Source organism: Syngnathoides biaculeatus, chromosome 16, assembly GCF_019802595.1.
Source record: "Syngnathoides biaculeatus isolate LvHL_M chromosome 16, ASM1980259v1, whole genome shotgun sequence".
NCBI classification, from domain to species: domain Eukaryota; kingdom Metazoa; phylum Chordata; class Actinopteri; order Syngnathiformes; family Syngnathidae; genus Syngnathoides; species Syngnathoides biaculeatus.
In genome coordinates this window covers 2,025,542-2,048,589 of record NC_084655.1, presented here as the reverse complement: position 1 = coordinate 2,048,589, position 23,048 = coordinate 2,025,542, and the positions used below count along the sequence as shown (strand labels likewise).

General features: G+C 40.7%; 1 protein-coding gene and 1 long non-coding RNA gene across 14 annotated transcripts in view; one reads left to right on the top strand and one right to left on the bottom strand.

Annotated features, from left to right (window-relative positions):
* hoxb3a (homeobox B3a) overlaps positions 1–23,048 on the top strand; it is a 96,364-nt gene that overhangs the window by 51,076 nt on the left and 22,240 nt on the right. For 12 of the 13 annotated variants that reach the window (XM_061846256.1, XM_061846261.1, XM_061846253.1 and 9 more), the window contains 2 exons: positions 6,659–6,725; positions 14,118–14,800. In XM_061846256.1, the coding sequence (XP_061702240.1) occupies positions 14,239–14,800 (562 nt within the window). In that variant the 5' untranslated portion in view covers positions 6,659–6,725; positions 14,118–14,238. Of the gene's footprint in view, positions 1–6,658; positions 6,726–8,859; positions 11,174–14,117; positions 14,801–23,048 lie in introns of those variants that run through there. The other variant, XM_061846263.1, reaches the window with a different exon arrangement.
* Positions 15,589–23,048, bottom strand: part of LOC133514513 (uncharacterized) — a 40,435-nt gene continuing 32,975 nt past the window's right edge. The window contains exons 3-4 of the long non-coding RNA XR_009798812.1: positions 15,864–15,969; positions 15,589–15,780 (exon numbers count right to left, since the gene is read on the bottom strand). This is a non-coding gene — a long non-coding RNA (uncharacterized LOC133514513). The remainder of the gene's footprint in view (positions 15,781–15,863; positions 15,970–23,048) is intronic.

Below are 23,048 nucleotides of genomic sequence, written 5' to 3'. Positions count from 1 at the left end.
GTGTGTAAAGACTTAAGCAATAACATTCATACTCATGTTAAATGTGGATCAGCACTCAACTTCCACCATTTAAAGTGCCTCTTATTAATAATATAATAATGTGCAATTACACCAAGATCTCAAACAAATGCCGTTCAAATTTGAAAATACTTGGTGAATGTAATTGCTGACAGAGAGAGTCAATTTATTTCATTTAAAAAATGGGCTTCAGCATAAAGGGAATGTGTTTGAACACTATTTGGGGTCAACGTGTACATGTGCCTGGTGACATGCTTAAGATGATCACTAGAATCAACATGCAGCTTTCTTGTTATTATTATTGATAATATTATTATTGGTTATAGCATAGTTCCCAAAAATATATTACTAACAGCATAAATTGCATATGTCTCAATCAATCACAAACATCAGGTACAATGGCAATAGTTGCATAGCAAAACAATGCAAGAGCAACAAACTATATAGCTAAAAGTTCAAAACAAAAGTCTAGTCAAATAAAGAGACAGAGGCCAGACCTGACAGATGTATACACTCCATTTTCAGTACAAATGGATTTTGAAAAGAAGTGTTGAAATATTTTGTGTGTCATCTACCTGTGGGAGGAAGAATAAATGGGATGAAATGTATCACAATGAGAGAATTGTTATCACTTTTCATTTAGTGTGTCAGTATCTGTGGTCATGGTGGTGATGCTGCATGACTGTTCAGCCTCATTAAAATTCAACATTTCCAAATCTACTTGATGAGAAATGTTGCTTTTGTGGGGGAAAAAAATCTTTATATACTAACTTAACTTTTGGTAGATTATAGAGTATTTTTGGGGGCCCAAAATAGTCACCAATGGGTCATTGTTATATTATTTGATCAACAGCAGTAAAGATATGGCCCACTGAATTTCCTTTTGAAATTAATTAAGTTTAGATCTGTAAATATTTCATTTAGTGGCAGTTGTTATCCATTAAAAATTCTGAATTGTTTCAAAGAAAAAAAAATATTCCAAATATTATTTTTTGGGCGGCACGGTGGGGCAAGTGTAAAGCGTTGGCCTCATAGTTCTGAGGTCCAGGGATCAATCCTAGCCCCACCTGTGTGGAGTTTCCATGTTCTCCATGTGCCTGTGTTTTTTCCGGGGACTCCAGTCTCCTCCCACATCGCAAAAACATGTAACACCAATTGGACACTATAACTTGCCCCTAGGTGTGATTGTGTGTGCAACTGTTGTCTGTCTCCAAGTGTCTTGTTATATATATATATATATATATATATATATATATATATATATATATATATATATATATATATATGAAGAATTTGTTTTCAAAAGGAGACATAGGCATTTTTTTCAGATTTACGAAACTCGCGCCAAAATTATCCAGCTCCGAATGGATAATTTTGGCGCGAGTTTCGTAAACCTGAAAAAAAATGCCTATGTCTCGTTTTGAAAAGAAACTCTTCATATATATAATTTATTTATTTATTTTTACCAATAGGAGTCCAAAATAAAGTGCCTTGATTTGTAACATGAAGGCACAGTGGGTGGCTGGTGAGCACATCTGTCTCACAATTCTGATGACTGCCTTGCCTGTGTGGGGTTTCCATGGTCTCCCTGTGGCTGCATGAGTTTTCTCCAGGCACTCTGGTTTCCTCCCTCTTCCCAAAAACATGCGTGGATGGTTGATTGAAGACTGAAAATAGCCCATAAGTATATATATTTGTGTGAATGTTTGGGGTTTTTTTGTGCCTTTTTGATGGGGTGGTAACCAGTTCGGGGTGTACCCCTCCTCTCACCTGAAAATATCTGGGCTAGGGTCCAGGACGCAGCCCAGTGATGATAAGTGAGTCTGAAAATAGATGGATTCATGGGTCAATGAATGGATGAATCAATGGATTTGCAACACCTTTTGTGAAGGTACTATTTTTTTCCAGTTTTCTCTTATTAGTTTAAGGTCCTGTATTTTCCCAGACAAACTTTTTGTTATATTTGGGATGTAATACTGTCTCTACAGTGCCTCATAAAAACACATGCAATCTTCTTTTCCTTTCGCCTTGTCCCGTCAGGGGTCGCCACAGCGCATCATCTTTTTCCATGGCATCACAGCGCCATGTAACTATACTCCTTTACAGCTGCAGAGATTTAATTGAAGATAATATTTCCACCTTATTTTTAAAAGATCAGAACAACGAGTCACCTATGCCTCTTTTACTATCTCTCTGTCTTAGAAGGACCTCTTGTTATCAATGATGATGTGATTAACCCGGAAAGATGCTTCGGTGGTGGCTTCGCTGTTGAACTATATTGTGTGAAAAGTGACTACTGTGTGGCCAATTGGCATTTTAGTTTGTTCACTTTTATCATTCTCAGCTTGCTTTTCGGCGGAATGTCGGTGTCGTATTTTCCATAAACAGTTAGAAAATGCCGCGACACATTTCACTACACTGGCAGATGAGGCAAGCACACTTCAAAAATGACATTGTGGAAAAAAAACTCCAACTCACATTCCAAATGAAAGTGATAAGTTGTCTTCTTTACTCCAGCATCCATGCTCATGTTTGATAATTTTTTTTAAGCGGGGGCTTAAATTAAGGGGGAACTACTAGCGTGTTTTCCTGTACTGTCGTTGTTTGCACATGCGCGGTAAACTGAAGTTAAACAAAAAATATGGCTGATGTCTTTTTTTCCTCAGCACGCTGTCGCGATCGACCAAAACTGCCTCTCGAATCAACTGGTTGCTCGTGATCGACGCATTGAGCACCCCTGGTTTATATCTATTGTACCAGAGAAAAATTACTTTTTTATTCATCGTTTGAACCAAAATGCTGGCTCGTTGTATTGCTGGATTTTGCTCGAACACTCGGGAAGATGGATTCACTCTTCACACTTTTCCAAACACCCGGTCCATTGTGAAAAATGTATTTAACAGGTGCAAAGGACGAGAGCTTGGTGGGTTCAAATGACAGGCAGGTGTGGATAGAGCTATTAAAAAATAATACTTGTGGGGGACTAATTTGTCTCACAGTTAATAGCATATGTTACGTGTGAATGTAGAATAAATCCCCTTGGTCAAAATACAGTGGTACCTCGGTTTTCGAACATCTTGGTTTTTGTAAAATCGGTTTTCGAACGAAAATATTTGAGATTTGATAGCCGAGCACGAATCTGGTCTGCGTGTTTCTGAGCTCTTGAAGAAGTATGGCATGGCAAAATCGATGATCAGCACCATTCTGAAACACAATGATGCCCTTAAAGCAAGTGATGTTGCGAAAGGAGCAACCGTGTAGACCAAGCAGAGGTCACAGATCTTGGAGGAAGTCGAAAAGTTGCTTCTTATTTTTGTAAACAAGCAGCAGTTAGCTGGGGATAGTGTTGGCGAGGAAGGAAGGTGATGTTGTCTGATGAGGCTGAACACAGGAACGATGTCTCAAGTGCCAATATTAAAGCTATCTGCACTAAATGGAACAACATCCATCATTTTGTTGAACTTCATCACCTGAATAAGGCTGAATTTTGCAGCGCACTACAACATTTTAATGTTATGAGCCATTTCAGAAAAGTACTTAAAAGATGGCAGAAACAAACATTAGATTCGTTCTTTGTGAAAAAGGGGTGAGTCACCCCCACCGAAGACATCTGAAACTGTTTTGCATCGCTTTATTCTTTTGTTCCATTAACCCTCCCTCTAGTTGCAAGGCATTTTTTTTCACGTTACATACTTTCTGTGCAAATAAAAAAAAATAAAATTCTCCCTCATTATTGCTTGTTTGAAGTTATTCTGGGGGCCGAGTCACTACAGATACGGCAATGCACTCCCAGCCTAGCATACTCTACTAGGCTAAAGCATAAATTTTACGAAAAAAATAAGTATATTTCTTAAATTATTCAATTACATAAAGTATTTAAACAATACAGGTATTTCTACTATGCAGTTTATTATCAGGAAAACCTAAAAAAAAATCACTTTTCACTTAAATCACTTAAAAAAAACTATTTGTTCACTACTGCCATTTCCATCCTTTTTGCAAAGTCGACCACCATTTGTCCCTCAAAGTTCCTTTCCTGGATGCTGTACTTACCAATCACAATTTAATTGCCCCCATTTCTTTCACCAACATGTCCATTATAATCTGCACCAATCACAACTCTCTCTTTGTCTGGACTGCTGAAAACTCCTTAATCTCGTACTTTCCAGAATATCTCTTTCAACTCTAAATCACATCTCACCTGTGGGGCATAGCCCCTAATCACGTTATACGTAACACCCTCAATTTTAGGTTTCAGCCTAATCTCTCAATCTAATACTCTTTTCATCTCCAAGACATTCTTCGCCATTTCTTCCTTTCAAATAACCCCTACTCTATTTCTCTTCCCGTCGACTCCATGGTAGAATAATTTAAACCCTGCCCCTAAACTTCTAGCCTTACTCCCTTTTTACCTAATCAACAAGTCAACCACCTCCCTGATCTTTTCCTGTCATAGTCCCAACATTCAAAGTCCCTACACTCACTTGTAGGCTCTGTGCATTCCTCTTTTTCTTCTGCCAATGCATCCGCTTTCATCCTCTTCTCTGTCTTCGACTTGCAGTCGCCAAATTTTCACAGACGCACTGCAGGTTAATGGCCCCGGAGAGTGGGTGTTGTCCAAGACCGATCCGGTCAGGGATTCTTTTGATGAACACAAATATTTTTTTGGCTAAGTTTTAAACCAAATGCCCTTCCTAATGCAACCCTCTGCATTTATCCAGGTTTGGGACCAGCCTACAGATTGCACTGGCTTGTGCCCCCATAGGGTTACATTACACAAATACAATATGAATTAAAATCATCTACTCATACTTGTGCTACTGATGTTTTTCTGACAAGAGGCCTGAAATCAGATCATTCAAATTTCTTGAGTTTATCTATGTCACAAGCAAAGATCTCCCTTCTCTTTCCGCTCCCAAGCCATTGCTGTCAATTTAACAATGACGTGTTTTCACTCGTGGGTCTACTCCACAACAGCAACCAATCAGAGGAAAGCCAAATATGGGAAAAAACAGATACAAAACTGGATCTAACAGAAGGTGACAACTGTTTTTTTTTAACCGAAGCCCATGCTCAGGAGTCACTGTATGGAGTTGTAGATGTATCCAAAAATATGCAACCTTTAACATGCCTTTTCAATCAAATCCACAAATCCATCTGTTCAGAATTAATTTTTTGATTCTTTTACAAATGGTATTTTGTTACATTTTAGATATTTATATTTTTCACAAATGTGTTTACCATTATTGATCAAACGGTATGAAAATTACCCGTAGGCCTATAACAAGGTGGAGCAATTACATTTTTTGAATATTTTTGTGAAATTGAAGAAAAATATTGGAAAATCATCACAAGAATGAAATCCAAGATAAGGTATTGTTTAAAAAAATCCTTAATCGTTCAGTGTTTTTTTTTTTTTTTTTTTTTTTGCACTTATAGAAAAGTGATTACGTCGCACTCGGAGACAATATTAGAAAGTGCTCTTGAAAATAAAGTCAACTATAGGTAATAAAATGACATAAGATTACATATCAAATTTGCTAGTATCATTTAAAAAGCTAATCATAAGGTTTTTTTCAAAGAAACATACAACCCGTGGTTTCTATTTTGTTTGAATTTTGGCTCATCAGCTGTTGTAAGACCTTGGAGGCGGCCTCCAGCCTTTGTCTCGGCCTCCACGCTCGGGCCTCCATTATTCTCTACACAACTTTTGACTAGTCCACTCTGCTTGTTCCGTGTCTCCAAATTTGCGGTCTATGCGATGGATCCACCGGCTAATGATGATCTGGGGATGGACGACAGCCAGAGTTCTGCGTGAGTGTGTGGGTGAAAACACAAAAAAAAAAAAAAATTGTAAAAGTGGTCGTATAGTGGTGTTGGTATTTTGAAGGGCCTTGCTTTTGATGTATGACTTTTAAGGAAGCTGTCGAACGCCACTTGAAAGGCAGACTGGACGACTGGCGATTTTATTCCATCTCTTTGACTGTAAAATCTGCAATGCAACAAGCGCAATGGGAAAAAATAATATGAATTAATTTAATTCGAAATATAGGAGAAAATGACGCGAGTTTACAAAATGTTTACGATTCAATTTTTTTCCCCAGTGATGAGCAACGTAAATACACATTATTCCACATTCGTACAAAATTGAACCCTCAACACAGCTCATCGAAATGAGAACTACCAAAACTTTTGACAATGACAGTGCTCTACAAAAGCGAAGAATACGGCGTACTCAACGTGAATTTGGTGATATTATTAACTGGTCTATGGATGCATATCTGCTTGGAAGCTGATGGAGCACCATTTTCCCTTCTCAAATCTGCTTTCTTCACATTGAAGACGGATGACGGTTTGAATGATTTACAGAGGTTTAGAATCATTCATAATCGCGATGATTAATGTGTGTACATACAAACATATATATATATATATATATATATATATATATATATATATATATATATATATAATATATATATATATATATATATATGACAGTGGTGGACAGTTTATGGACAGGATACCTGCCCATTAGACTACACTAGGATTGTGTTCTGTCTTGGATTTGCAAAACCTTACGATGCCATGTCTTTTTCCCTGCTTTCCTCTATTCCTCCGCTGTCTCCCCCAACACCAGTTCTTAGGAGATTTGAGAAGGCTGCCCTTTTCCATCAAAACACTACGTGATAGAAGATTAGCTCTCGGTAAGTTTCATTTCGTATTCTTTTGTTTTCAATAAAATAATCTATTTGCCACGTCTCTCTCTCTCTCTCTGTGTGTGTCTATCTATCTATCTATCTATCTATCTATCTATCTATCTATCTATCTATCTATCTATCTATCTATCTATCTATCTATCTATCTATCTATCTATCTATCTATCTATCTATCTATCTATCTATCTATATCAGATGGGGGATATTTAAGATATCTACGATATCAGATAGGGGGATATCTAAGATAGATAGATAGATAGATAGATAGATAGATAGATAGATAGATAGATAGATAGATAGATAGATAGATAGATAGATAGATAGATAGATAGATAGATAGATAGATAGATAGATAGATAGATAGATAGATAGATAGATAGATAGATAGATAGATAGATAGATAGATAGATAGATAGATAGATAGATAGATAGATATGTCTGTGTGTTAAGGACAGATATACTAATACTCAATGTTTAAAATAGTTTGAAAATAATAAATCCAATGTATTATACTTTTGTTTGCTTGTTTCCCTATTATACTTTTTATTGATGTGAAAGTCAGCTCGAACACTGTTAAAAAGTTTGGCAAATGTCAATTCCTATAATATGATTTATATAACAAAGAAGATCTTTATATTGTCACCATTCGGTTTGCAGTCTATTTAACACACATTCATGCAGACGGAAAATGGTAAAACAGAAATATTCCTTAAATAGTTGGAAAGGGTATTTCTACAGATGAAAAGGCCTATATAAGGTTTGGGAACGTAAAGACGTTTTGGCACTTGGATCAGGATAACCCAACCATAATGACAACTCGTGAAAATATAATTCTGTTCGCAAATCCAAATTGTTAATTATCGTACAAACTATATGAATGCATTGCTCAAGCGATACATACATATAATTTAAATAGATGTCCATTTGGAAAACTGTTAAATCACACATATCTGCATATGCATCTCTTTCTTGTGCGGGCTCCTTGGGTAAAACAATATTTCCCGAGGCAGTATCAAACGTTTGATCCGTGATTCACAAAACATTGAATTGTTCAAGAAAAATAAATATCAAGCGCCATTCATTATTGACATACATTCACAAGCGTGAACAAGTAAATCCCCTGTGGGTGCCATCTCTCCCCCACGCTGTTGTACGGTGTGGAAAAAAAAGATGACAATATGTATGGTTAATGAGTAACTGGTCATAGCAAATCCTTCAATTGGCACAAAAGGCTTAATTGAATAAAAACGTTGCAAACTTGCACATTTTCGGCTCCCACGTTCTTCCACCTACACCGACCGCATCCTGTCTTTTCAGCTGCCAAGAATAAATGCTGTCGACTTTGAACTCGGTCTACAATCACACTCATATACACACGTACACGAGCGCGCGCACGTGAGCGGTTTCATAAACTGTACATTAGTCCAATCGTCCCGCATGATTAGAAAAAAAGAGGGGAGTAGAAAAGAAATAATGCATTGGATGGTGAGCAAATTGTGACGTTGTGTATTTCTGATATACGATGCTCCTTTTATATTTTTGTTTTTGAGCTCATTCAGTTTGCTGCCGGTAGTCTTTAAAAACAGATTAAAATTTCAGTTTTAATGACTGTTCCACTCTAAAAGAGGTTTTCCGGCACACCTTTTCGGGTGTCTTTATTCATCCATTTTGTTTTGTGTCGTATTAAAGGGAGATGACGACAACAACCTATGTGGTAATCACTGATTGTCTACTGTGATATACATACATACATACATACATACATACATACATACATACATACATAGGCCTGAATGAGTTCATTTCCCCCTCAGTTATGGAGTGAATAAATGTGGGAACGGAAGTCTGTTTCATTATTTGTTCTGTGATTGACTGGTGACCAATCCAATGTGTAGTTTCCTGTATCCTAAATTACAGTACTAAAAGAAAACGGATGGTTGCATGCAAATACAGTATCAATAGTCAGGGGTGTCAAATACACTGTAATTCTGGGGGCACAGACAGTTCTGTGATTGACTGGTGACCAATCCAATGTGTAGTTTCCTGTATCCTAAATTACAGTACTAAAAGAAAACGGATGGTTGCATGCAAATACAGTATCAATAGTCAGGGGTGTCAAATACACTGTAATTCAGGGGGCACAGACAGACTGATTTGACGTCAAAGGGACCGGACCAATAAAATCATACCATATTTAAAATAATAATGAAAAACAATACTTTCCCCGCGTATTTTAATGCAAAACAAAAGAAGTACATTGGTAACATGTTTAGGTTTAATGGCATTTAAACAAATCATTTTACAAAACCACTTCAGATTTCTTGTGAGAATTTTTGCTACACTTTGACATTTGGAATTTAAAATGTTTGTGCTGCTTATCCTCACAAGAGCCACAAGCGTTCTGGAGCCTATCCCAGCTGAATCTTGGTGAGAGGCAGGGTACACCCTGATTTCTTCACCAGCCAATCCCAGGCCACATATAAACAAACACTAACATTCACATCTACAGAAAACTTCAAAACTTCAATTAACCTCCCATGCATGTTTTTGGGATGTGGGAGTACACAGAGAAGCCTCATGCAGTCATGGGGAGAACATGAAAACTCCACAGAGCCAAAGCCAGATTTGAACCCTGGTCCTCAGAACTGGGAAGCAGATGTCCTAACCAGTCATTCACTGTGTTTCCAATGGGCACAATTCAAAAAAGTAACATTAGTCCTCACCACCTAAATCTCTTCTGTATTTTTTCTACATGGAAAGTAATTCTGGGGTGTATTGTAGCCTCTAGCAGTCCAGTTTTAGCCCACGGGCCATATCTTTGACACCCCTGTTCTATCCAGGAAGAAATGCAATGAGCCACAGCCCCTTGACAAGAACAAAAAAGGGAAAAAGATATTAAAGATGTTAATTCAGTAGTGTACCTTTTTGCTCTTAAGAAACCAAACACAAGCAAATAAATGACCACAACCAAACAATGACAACGTCTGCATATATGTCACGTGTCTTCAAAAGCAAATACATTATAATAAACCACATTAAAGCCGTTCAGTAGCACACGAGTAGCCTCGTCTGTACATTCTAATTTTTTCACCACTTGGTCCTAGATATTGCATGACATTACGTAACTATAACGTTCATTGATAATTTTTCGTCAAAATGATCTACGATCTGAAAGATGAAAAAATTGAAACGAGGGCTGAAATCGGATATTGGACTACAGCCCATTTTTGTATTTAATTAGAAGATATTTTTGGAGTACAAACCAAAGAATCAAACGAACATTTTGTAAATACCAAAGACAAAAAACATTTTCATAGATAAATGTCTTCTTTGCTCAGTTTGTTTCGAAGACCAGTTTACATTAAAAACAACAATTGCTAACTTTTTTTTTTTTAACAAAAAACAAACTTTAGAAATTCATATTTAAATATCGTGTAAGTAAGTTTTAGGAATGTAAAGTATAAGTATTATATACTAGCTGAATGGTTAAGTATTGGACCCTATAAAGTTGCGTGCCCGTGCGTACACATGATCTGTCTTAATGGTGTCAAGTAAAAGCATTTCTTTTCTTGTCTTGGAATCAAATGAAATGGAACAAACATTACCTATAGGAGTAGAAATGCCCTCATGTTTAATTTAACACGATTCTGCGAGCGAAACTTAGCTACTTGGCGGGGACTCTGGATATCCTATTTTTGGCTCAATTCAGACACAGTCAACGTGGAGTCAACAACAGTATGTACCCAAGTTGGTGAAGTAACATATCACCACTTTTTTAGACTGGAGCACAGATCCGATACGTGCAGTTGACGTTAAACTCAAACCAAGAAGAAAAGCCATGTTAGTTGAATCAGAAATGTGCTCCGATGTGTTCCTTCCGGGCTTTATGTGTTGGGTGCATGATCTTAGCAAAACCCGCTGAAAAAGAAGACATTTGAGCCTATTGTTATCAACCAGCAGCGGAGCAAGCAGGCAGGCAGCGCTGATACTCGAGTGGGTGTGTGCGTGTGTGGGTGGGCGGTTGGGGGGTCTCGAGCAGCCAACAGACGCGCTCCCGGTAAACTGGTGCATCCTAAACTAGCCGACCCAGTGCGTCAATTCCACCTGTATTCCGACCCCCTTCCGCCGTCGACAACTTGCATTTGTCCACCTCTGTCAGCCGCTGAGCGTTCATGTCATACGGTGTCCGGCTTGCCGCCCTCCGCGGCCGCTGGTGCCAGGAGGAGGTGGTGGTCGTTCTGTGGCGGCGGCGGTCTGCTAAGCGAGAAAACGTCGGAGAAGCATGCGCAGAAAAGAGAAGAACAGGGAAACGCTAAGATTCCTCGTCCATTTGGTTATTTAGCATGCTTTATGAAAAGACCCAGTGACGATTAATCTGCTATGCAATCTTGCCGCCTCCTTTCCGGATTGTACCGGGACCGCCGGTGCTAATAAAGGTAAGCGTGCCCCATCACGCAACGGGCAGGCCAGGCTCGAAATCACAGGCTCAAGCAGCAAAAGCAGAGATAGAATGTGTTTTCGCAAAGTGCAGTTGGGGGTGGTTCGGTTATTTTTAACCCATAGAATTTCAATGCCGGTTCAACAAGAGTTCACGATATGCTTTAAACTGTCTGACACCCCCCACAAATCTCCGGCCACCTTAGTATGCATGCTCCTTTTTCGCGATTCTCATATTTGTCTTCCATCTTTCATTCCACGTGATTTTTTTTAAAACATATAATACCATAATGGCTCATATATTTATATTTGGTGCGATCCCAACATTCCCCTAGAGTTCAATTTATTCTTTCATGGGGGGGGGAATCATTTAAATTTATTTAATTCGAATATGGACATCGTTTCTGCATTATAAAAATGTCTTAACTAACATCCTGTATATTAGTCTTTTATTTTAGAGGATAATAGGGTAAATGATATCACCTTACTAAAATTTTATCTTGGGCATCCAACGTACGCAATCATTTTTTTCCGTGTATTTATTTTTGCACAAATTGCATTTCAGCCGCCAATTTTTAAAGAGTTTTATGATACGTCAGTAGCATGCAGCACATCACCGCAACACTGATCTGCAAAGTATTTTTATTGCTTCTGTAGCAAGTGGACTTCCCCCATTTTGTCGATATTTAAAAACATCTCAAAGCTTCCCGTCTCCCATCTTGCACAGTGCGTCATGGCAGGCACCATTTGTAATTTTATATCACAGGATGAAACACTTACTGGACACCAAGGACGACCTCTCCCTCCCTTTCTCTCTCTCTTGTTTTTTGTTTAGATAACTGTGTCACTCACTTCGAATACATCTGTCAAGGAGACGTCTAAGAAAGTTGGCAAATGTATTAAACTGCAGTCCTTACAAGCCAGGGGCAGAGATATTATTGGCCCGTTTTAATGGCGAAACAGCGATGACTGAATATCATAGTCCTCCTACCCTCAGTGCCATGGTCTCGCTCTGCTCTCCAGACGACCCCTCTTTCTGCTAGCGAGTAATGCTCAGAGTAAATAATTAGGATTCCAGCTTGTCTAGCAGAAGATAAATGGGTGACATGTGTGACGTGCTGAGAGGTAGAGAGGGGCTGGACTGTGTTGAGAATCAATAAAAAAAAGAGCAAATAATAAAGACAAGGAGTTTAAACAAGTGCAGACTTGCAATTATTAGCTTTTCATTAGTTGGTATTTCATTGACTCCTACCCTCTTCATTGCTTGGTTTCTAAATTTACTTTCATACTGATGATTTATATTTTCTTCACAGAAGAATTGTCAACTGTTAAAAGGAATCCCATCAGTACAATTTTAATGAACGAAAAATTGTTTCCGGAGAGCATAACATGGTTCCTGTATCATTATTCCACTATAATTCCTTCAATACAATATTAGCTCCAGAGGAGGAATGGAAGTCATCTAATTCCTTCAATACAATATTAGCTCCAGGGGAGGAATGGAAGTCATCTATCTATCTATCTATCTATCTATCTATCTATCTATCTATCTATCTATCTATCTATCTATCTATCTATCTATCTATCTATCTATCTATCTATCTATCTATCTATCTATCTATCTATCTATCTATCTACTATCTATCTATCTATCTATTATCTATCTATCTATCTATCTATCTATCTATCTATCTATCTATCTATCTATCTATCTATCATCTATCTATCTATCTATCTATCTATCTATCTATCTATCTATCTATCTATCTATATCTATCTATCTATCTATCTATCTATCTATCTATCTATCTATCTATCTATCTATCTATCTATCTATCTATCTATCTATCTATCTTCACTGAGAAGAACATTTTCAGTTGCATATTGATTAAAATGTGGTCAACTAATGTAATCCCCCCATCCTTTCCTAGAAAATAATTAACTATTATGTTAGGTTATCATGGCAATGTGGAGCAGCTGTACAGCGTTGTCCTCACAGTTATGAGGACGGGTTCAAATCCCAGCCCCGCCTGTGTGGAATGTGCATGTTCTCCCTGTGCCTGCGTGGTTTTCTCCGGCTTTCACTCCAATTTCCTCCCATATCCCACAAACATGCATTAATTGGAGGCTCTAAATTGCCCTAAGGTGTGATTGTGAGTGTGACTGTTGTTTGTGTCGACATGCCCTGTGATTGACTGGCAACCAGTTCAGGGTGTACCCCGCCTCCTGCCCGGTGATAGCTGGGATTGGCTCCAGCACTCCTGCGACCCTTGTTAGGATAAGCGGGTCAGAAAATGGATGGATGGATGGATGGATGGATGAATCATAAGCCAAGGCTCAAATCCAGTGATACACTGAGAGAAATAGGGTACCGACATAAGTTACGTTGCAACACAACTACGTGTTACTAGTGACCAATTTTCCTCCAACATTATACAAAATCGTACAGTCTTGATAAATAACTGAAGGGACGAGGACATAGCATAAAAAGAAAAGAAAAGAAAACAACAAAAACAACATGAATTGAAAAGACTGAATAACTGAAAGGAAAATGTGTCCCATAACAAATAATTTACTTGAATTTAAAAGTTAATGATACATTTTTTAGTTTTCATTTTCTTGCTAATGTTGTTAATACAGTACAATATTATTTCAGAAATATTGTTTTACATTTCAAGCATTACTCATGCATTAATGTTCCCTCTTATAACATTTGGTCTTTACGCACATAGAGCATGTGTGTGTGTGTGTGTAAAGAAAGAGGTCTGTCCTCCTCATGCCCCCTCCACAAGACCATCTGCAGCCTGTGCTCGGAAGGGGGGGAGTGGGGCAGGAGATGAGGGAAGAAAAGAGCATGTTTCTTTTCATGTCATGGCGCCTTTCAGTGGCAGAAGATGGATTTATCTCTCTCATTTCTTGTTTCTGCTTTTCCTAACCTTTCAGGTCAGCTTGGAGGGGCCCATTGGAAAGACACCGTCACGTGACTCCTGGTGCCAAATGGTCTTCCGGCAGTCGTTCTCAACAACATCCGGTGCTAAAGAAGACATTGCTGCATTTCTCAGACATGCAGAAGACAACGTATTACGACAACTCAACTCTTTTTGGTGGCTATGCGTCATATCAGGCGCAGGGGGAAAAAACTGTACCTGCCAATGGCTTCAGAGGTTATGAAATCCCAGGGTCTTGTCAACTGCCAGCCTTCCAGTCAGGAATCCATCTGGATGCGGACTCATACCACCGATCTGCCTGCTCTTTGCAGTCATTAGGTGGTAGTAGCGGGAACCACCAGCAGCAACAAATAGACAAAAACAAGGAGCCGAATGGCAGCTGCATGAGGCCCACCTTAGCACCCGAGTGCCACACTGGCTCGAAAGTGTCCCCACCATTGGCCCACAATCCAAGCGATGGTAGTACCGCAGCTCAGCAGCCAGGGGGCAATGCTAGCACCTCATTGGTTCCCAAATCAGGCCCCAATAGGTCATCAAATTCTTCCTCCTCTACATCATCCTCGACTTCCTCCTCCTCGCTACCCTCCAACCCAGCATTGGCCAAGCAGATATTTCCCTGGATGAAAGAGTCCCGCCAGGCAACCAAGGAGAAAAACTGTTCACAAAGCAACAACTCGGGTAACTTTTTCATTGTTCATGCTGCAAATAATGCAACCAAAAAATTATATTTCTCATGCTTTTCCATTTTTCCTTCAAATTTCAAGTTTTCATTTTCTAAAATTCCTTCCTTAAATGCAACTTTTCTGCTTAATTTCTTTTTTTGATTTCTCATCAACATTTTCTTTTGAGTCATTAATTATGTCATTATTTATGGAAAAGTTAATCCATCCATCCATTTTCTACGCCGCTTAATCTCACAGAGGTCGTGGTAGTGCTGGACCCTATCCCAGGTATCTTCTGGCAGGAGACGGGATAGAGCCTGGACTGGTTGCCAAGCAATCAAAAATTCGTTGTTTTAACATTGTATTTGTAAATTGCGACAACATCACAATCTAACCTAGAATCAACGTTGTCTTACGTTGAAACAACGTCCAGGTCCAACGTCGGAAAATCGTTGTTTTTGCATTGTATTTATAAATTGCGACGTTCCAATCTAACCTAGAATCAACATTGTCTTACAACGTTGAAACAACGTCCAGGTCCAACATTGAAAATTTGTCGTTTTTTTAACATTGTATTTGTAAATTGCAAAGACGTCACAATCTAACCTAGAATCAACGTTGTCTTACAACGCTGAAACAACATTGCTTTTACATTGTATTCGTAAATTGCATCGACGTGACAATCCAACATAAAATCAATGTAGCCATGCTACATGGAAATTGAGCCATTAAAACTATAAATTGAAACCTTTATTATGCAGTGTCAAATTACAAACACTTATAAACAATTAGCCCACAGTAATACATGTATGTTTAACATTTAGAACAAATAACTTTTTTCTTGAAATATGTTACAAACAAAATAAAATATAGTGTAATTGAGAGAGAGGAAATGGCGGCTAGCTAGCCTCTCTGTTGCAGATGTTTCACCACTCATGACAGAAGCCTCAGGTGGTGTGTGGGAAATGTTGGTATTGCCTTCACAGCAGGAAAACTCTGGGGGGGAAAAAAACAACGGCTCGCTGGTCCTTAAACGACAACGTACAGCCTGTGTTTCGGTGACCCGGCGTCCTTGTTACCTTCTAACCCCGTGGAAGTTCCCACTACAGCTCGGGCGGAGAATGTATGGCTGACGTGAACTGACACTAGCGGTCACTGTTGGAGCTCACAGCCTGGACGGACAGACTGATGGTTTAGACAGATTAATTACGATAAAAAAATATAAATCACAATAAAGGATTGCTGAAGATTTGAAAACTAGGAATAGCAGCATAATGTGCAGTGCATCATGGGAATATTTTCAGACAGTAACTGACACATCACATTAGTTGCAACATCCACGAGGATTGACAACGTAAAAATTCAACTGTGGAATTTACGTTGAATTTAGGTTGTTCGACGTCGCGACCTAAAACAACGTTAATTCAATGTTGAATCCACGTCTTGTGCCTGCTGGGAGTATTCTGTTTTAAATATTCTATTTAACACAACGTAACACAACATCTTTGGAATATATTTTATACAACGATATCAAATTAACTCAATGGCAGCTGGTCAGATCTTGCAGTGCCCTTTGGTTTCACCACTAGTCGAGATTGCCACCACATTACATTAAATAAAAAAAATAATCAAACAAAAATGGAATAATACAATGAGGATATTTCCAAAGAGTGGCACAGTGAATGACTGGCAAGCACATGTAACACATCTTACTCACAGTTTGAAGGTAATTGGTTCATACTCAGTACTCTGCCCTTTCTGTGCTGAGTGGGTTTTCTCCGGCTTCTCTGGTTTCCTACCACCCAACCCACCTCTGTTTGATTAATTGAAGACTGTAAATTGTTCTTAGGTTTGAATGTGAGTTTGAATTATTATTTGTCTATTAGTGCCCTGCAATTGACCAGTCCGTGGTGAAAATAGCTGGGTTAGGCTCCACCACTCCCGTAACCAGTGTGAGGATAAGTGTCTCAGAAAAAATGGATGGCTAGGACCAAGTCACAGATGAAGCCATGTTGACATGCCATGTTGTTGGAGAAAGTTGTCAAAGGTATTTGTTGTAAAATGTGCCCTCAAGAATCAGGTGGTGGTGTTGATATTCAGCTCACCATCTGCATGTATCTTCAAAAAGTCAATCCATTGCTTTTTATTTCCTATTTTTTGGGGGATCTTAGATAACATCACCAAGCTTTTCGGTAAATCCAGTGAATCCAATGAAAATTAATTTTTAGGGTGTGGTCATCGTAAGCATGTCAACTGAACACTGACATGGTAAATGTTCCTTATTAGTGAAGCAAACCACAGCCTAGCACACAAGTCAGCATCATAGCCAAACGAAACATCAAATAGCAATCAGCCACAATCCACCAAAATAATATTGCATGCGTAGATGACTTTGGACTTGTTAATATACAGAGGGTGAAAAACTCTACAGAAAAATAATCTACATTTTTCTCATCGGTTCACTGCTCTTTTTCAAGAATATTTTTTTTCTCTAACAATTTAGTAGCTCAACGAATTACCTCCAAAACACATCCTATCATCATTAGTGACCACACACCGATTTCTCTCAATCTAAAAATTAAGTGAAATCCGGGGTCCCCACCAACATGATGCTTTAACATGTCCCTATTGAAAGACCTGGACTTTGATTCTTTTGTGAGGAAGGAATGGAGCGAGTTTTTGAAATACAATGACTCCCCAACCATATCCCCTTTTCAGGGTGGGAAACCAGGAAGGCTGTTTTGAAACGTCGATTCATATCATACGCGCCATACAAGAAAAAAATACAACAAAATGTGCTAACAAACCAATTTCAAAAAGCGAAACACCAATTAAACTCCATGTTAACAAAAATAACATATTTTCTTCAACAACATTTAAGACACTAACTTTAAGTACAATATTAAATCGTGCAATAAAACCGCAATAAAGAAAAATCATTCATTACACTCATTTAAGATTGAAACACAGTCACCGCTAGAAATTAAGGAAATTTTGTACAAATATTATAGCAGCTTTTACGGCTCTGAACAACTTGGCCCAAAAAGAAACTGAAACTTTTATTAAGGATCTAAACATTCATCAACTAAATACAGAAATTCAAGACAATCTTGAAGAATCCCATACGGGATCGGTTGTGGCCCGGGTTCACAATGTGCATTCCCGGCACCGTTAACCTGCAGGGCGTCGGTGTAAATTCCGCTAATGTAGGTCGAAGACAACGAAGAGGAGGAAAGTGGATTATTCTTCAGAAGAAGAAGATGAATGGGCAGAGCTTCCTGTCAGGTTAAAAAGCCTGACTCTATTTTTTAACACTTCCCACTGAGTGTAGAGACTTTGAATAATGGCACAATGAGTAAAAGCTCAGGAGTTGGTTGACATGATGATTAGGTTGACAGTGTGCATCCAAGAGAGCAGGGGGAAAGGTAGTAAGGCTAGAATTTTAGGAGGAGGGTTAAAATTATTTTACCATGGAGTAGACGGGAAGAGAAATTGCGTAGAGGTTATTTTAAAGAAGAAGCTGGCTAGGAATGTCTTGAAGGTGAAAAAAGTATTGGATCGAGTGATGGGGTTAAAACTTGAAATTGAGGGTGCTATGTACAATGTAATTTGCAGCTGTGTCCCACAGGTAGGATCTGACCTAGAGTTGAAAGAGAAATTATGGACGGAACTAGATGAAGTAGTTCTGAGCATCCCAGACACAGAGAGAGCTGTGATTGGTGCAGGTTGTAATAGACATGTTGGTGAAGGATACGGGGGCAATGAAAAAGTGATGGGTAGGTACAGCATCCAAGAAAGGAAGTTTATTGGACAGTTGGTGGTGGACTTTGCAAACAGGAAGGAAATGGCTGTAGTGAACACTTTTTTTCCCAGAGGAGGGAGAATATAAAATGGTTTATGAGAGCCGAGCTGGATTATATTTTGTGCAGACGATGTAATGTGAAGGAGGTTACTGATTGTAAGGTAGTGAGTGGTATGGGCGAGTGTAGCTTGTTCAGCATAGGATGGTGGTTTGTAGGATGACTCTAGTAGTGAGGAGGAAGATTAAGAAGACAAAGGAAGAGCAGGAGTCCCACAGGTCAAAAAGGCTCGATAGGACTCCTTCAGCTTGATTGCATCCCTTCAGGGATTGCTAGCAGGACAGCCACCAACTACCTTATGACCACAGCGCCAGTGGGCCACCTCAGCAATGGAGTTGCGTAACATAGTCAAATTGGACTCATTGTCCCTGACATCTCTCAGAACATGAACAAAATTCTTTCAGAGGTGAGAGTTTAAACTCCTTCTGACAGTGGATTCTACCCAAAGTTTCCTGCAGACCCCCACAATACGTTTTGGCCTGCCACGGCTGACAAGCATCTTCTCCCACCATTGAAGTCAACGCACCACCAGGTCATGATCACCTGACAGCTCTGCCCCTCTCTTCACACAAGTGTCCAAGACATGCGGTCGCAAGTCATCTAAAATGATGTTCATTGTGCACAATTAATGATGAGCACAGAAATCGAATAACAGAATGCTGCTCAGGTTCTGACTGGAGGGGGTGGGGGGCTTCTTCCCAATCGGACCCTTTTGCAGGTGTGACTGTCATTTCTAATGTGAGCATTGAAGTCCCCTAGCAGAACAATTGAAACTCCAGTGGGAAGGCTCTCCAGCACCCCCTCAAAGGACTCCAAAAATTGTGGCTATTCGGAACTGCTTTTTAGTGCATAAGCACAAAAAAAAACCTTCCTCCTACCAAAAGGCGGAGGTAGGTTGCCCTCTCATCAACTGAATTGAATCCTAACGTACAGCTTTGGGTATTAAGTATACTCACACCTGCTCAGTGCCTCTCACCAAGGGCAACTTCAGAGTGGCAGACATTCCAAACCCTCTAAATCGGACTGGTACCAGAGCCTAAGATGTGTGCGGAGGAAGCATGACGACCGTAATTTCAGGCCTACAGAGGGCCCATTATTATAAGCCTCACCTAGTACATTTGTAAAGGAAATACCATTTGGTACATCCATAAGCCGCACCTGTGTAAAAGCCACAGGTGCCCACATTGAAACCCACATTGAACCATGAGATATTTACAAAGACAGTACACAGAAAGAGTTTTAAAAGTTTTAATACCTTAGCTTAGTTTAAAATTGCAACAACACGATAGCAGGAACAGGGCTGGTAAAAAAACAAACAAACATACTGGTAAAAAAATAAAAACAGCTGTGGCAGCTACACAGTAGTAACACAGTAGCACAGCACTAACAGGGCCGGTTAAAAAATAAAACCCATACCTAAATCACTGAGACACAGGAGTAACACAGCAGCAACACGCTGGCGCGATGCTAACGCTAGCATGTCTCTAACACTAGCACTGTCCTTACAGGGCTGATTAAAAAAAAAAAACGCACCGGTAAAAATCACTGAGAAATGGTAGTAACACAGCAGCAACACACCAGTGTGGCGCTAACGCTAGCGCAGCACTAACAGGGCCGATTACAAAAGAACATACTGGTAAAAATCACTTAGACATGGCAGTAACATAGCACCAAATGGCTAGTGCAGCACTAACGCTACTGTGGTGCTAATTGGGCAGGTAAAAAAAAAACATACCGGTAAAAATCACTGAGACACGGCAGTAACACAGTAGCAACACTCTAGCACAGCGCTAACGCTAGCGCAGCGCTAACAGGGCCGGTTACAGAAAACATACCGGTAAAACTCATTTCCTCGGCACATATATTCTACCGGTCTCACTCTTACCTTTTCCACTGGAGTGCCCCCTTGCGGCCGTTAGAAAAAATGCACAAATTAGGTACATCACCGCATAAGCCGCAGGGTTGAAAGCGTGTGAAAAAAGTCACGGCCTATAGGCCCGGCTTATACTCAGAACTTCTTTACTTCTCACACGAGCTTGGGAACCTGCCCTGCCAGAGAAGTTATATTCTACATCACTAGAGCCAGCTTCTGCAGCTGAGGATTGGATCGTCAAGGTCTGCCTTTGGCCACAGCCCAGCTCACACTGTACCCAACTTCTACGGCCCCTCCCACATGTGGTTCGTGCATGGGAAGGGGGACCCACGTTACCCTTTTGGGCTGTGCTAGGGTCTGCCCCATGGGTGCAGCCCTGGCCACCAGGTGCTCGCCTTAGACCCCACCTCCAGGTTGGGTCCAGAAGGGGCTTGAGGTGCTGACTCACAAAAGAGCAAGGGAAACCTGAATCCATTAATGATTTCCATCATAGGACACTTTTAGCCATGCTTTGTCTTGTCCCTCACCTTGGAGCTGTTTGCTATAGATGACCTGACCAGGGGTGTGAAACCCCAGACAGCTTAGGTCTTCGGGTCATTGAGACCCAAAAAACCTCCACCATGATAAGGGGATGGCTTCCAGGAGGGAAAACAGTCAAGGAGTTAAACAATAAATGTCAAATAAGTAGCTATATGAATACTTCAATTGAGTTATGACTGAAGTCAGGTAAAGACCCCATTCTTCTGACTATTTATCGGCCCTTATCACTGATTAATGTAGAGCTCAGGTTAATTTCAAAAGCTCTCTCTGCAAGATTTTAAAAGGTTCTCCCGTCGATAATCCAAAATGACTGGACCGGGGTTCCTTCAAGGTAGAAATTCGAAAAATCTCAATGGTCTATTAAATTTAATATGCGTGTCACATTGTAAAAAAGCTACAGTACATGCAATTATAATGTTACCTGACACTGCAAAAGCATTTGATAAAGTCAACTGGGTTTTTCTGTTTGCAGTACTTTGCAAATTTGGCATTGGAGACATACTGTAATTTCTCATACATAATATTTTCTAAAAGTCAATACAGCGCATTATAATTAGGAATGGATGAAAAATAAGAAATACAAACACATTGTCTCTGACCTCCTTGGGGAGCTTGGCATTTTACGATTGTTAGCATAGCATATTTGTATGAAAGTACTGTAAATATGTGCCGGGCGGCATGGTGGGTCAGCTGGTAAAGCATTGGCCTCACAGTTCTGAGGTCCCGCGTTCAATCCCAGACCCGCCTGTGTGGAGTTTGCATGTTCTGCCCGTGCCTGCGTGGGTTTTCTCCTGTCATGCTCCTGGATTCCAGCCCGGGATGGGCGTGGCCAGCTAATCAGAAGGCGCACACCTGCGCCTCATGACCACTGATTAGACCCAGTACATATAGGACCCAGGGGACGACAAATACTCCGCTAGATCGTTGTTCTTTATGCCTCGTTCCCGCACTCCTGTTTTCCTGACTTCTGATCTCCGTGCACCGACCCACGCCTGTCCACTGACCACCCTCGTAAGCCCATCCGTACTAGTACTTCGGATTGTTTGGACTGTATGCCTGATCTCAGACCTCGGACCGAATAAAGGTTTCCTCTGTACTGTCTGCTGTCTCTGGAGTCGTGCATTTGGGTCCACCCTTGAGCCCTGTTCCGTGACAGAACGATCTAGCCAAAACATGGACCCAGCCGACTCTGAAGCCATCCGCTGTGCGCTGCAAGCTCAGGGCAAGCGCCTAGTCGAGCAAGAGGCTGCTCTCCAGGTAACCAACAAGAGGCTCCATGAGATCTGCACCCGGCTGGAGCCGTGGCTAGCCTCACAGGCTAGCGTGGTTGCCACGCCAATGGTGGCCACTCCACCGGTACCACCGTGTCCGCCCGCACCTTTCTCCACGGAGCTCCCCCTTAGCGGCGTTAGCCCACTCTCCCGACCGGAACGATTCTCAGGCGACTCGGGGAACGTCAAGCCTTTCCTCGTTCAGTGCGATCTCCATTTTGAACTGCAAGCGGCCGCTTTTCCCACGGACCGCTCCCGTATCGCCTTCGTCATCTCCCACATGACAGGGAGGGCGGAGATCTGCTACTCATGGGCGAGCTTCGTCTGCGCGCTCACCCAGGTTTTCCAGTACGCGGCTCCGGAACGCCAGGCGGCATCCTCGCTCATGACGATTCGTCAAGGACGTCGCTGCGTGTCCGACTACGCCATTGAGTTCCGAATCTGCGCCGCCGAGAGTCGATGGAACGAGGACGCCCTGCACGACGCCTTTTTCCAGGGGCTTTTCCCCCGAATCTGGGGACTCCTTATTGCAGTAGATCTTCCTCCCTCGCTGGACGCACTCATCGTGTTGGCCCTCAAGGTTGACCAGCGACTAGTAATGGAGGATCAACTAGCCGTGATGACTGAGGGAGAGAGGGAGGGCTCCAGTCCGGCTGCCGCCCAGTCGTCCACTGCTGAACCCACTCAGGTGGAGGGTCTCGACGGGCCAGTGAAGGAGCG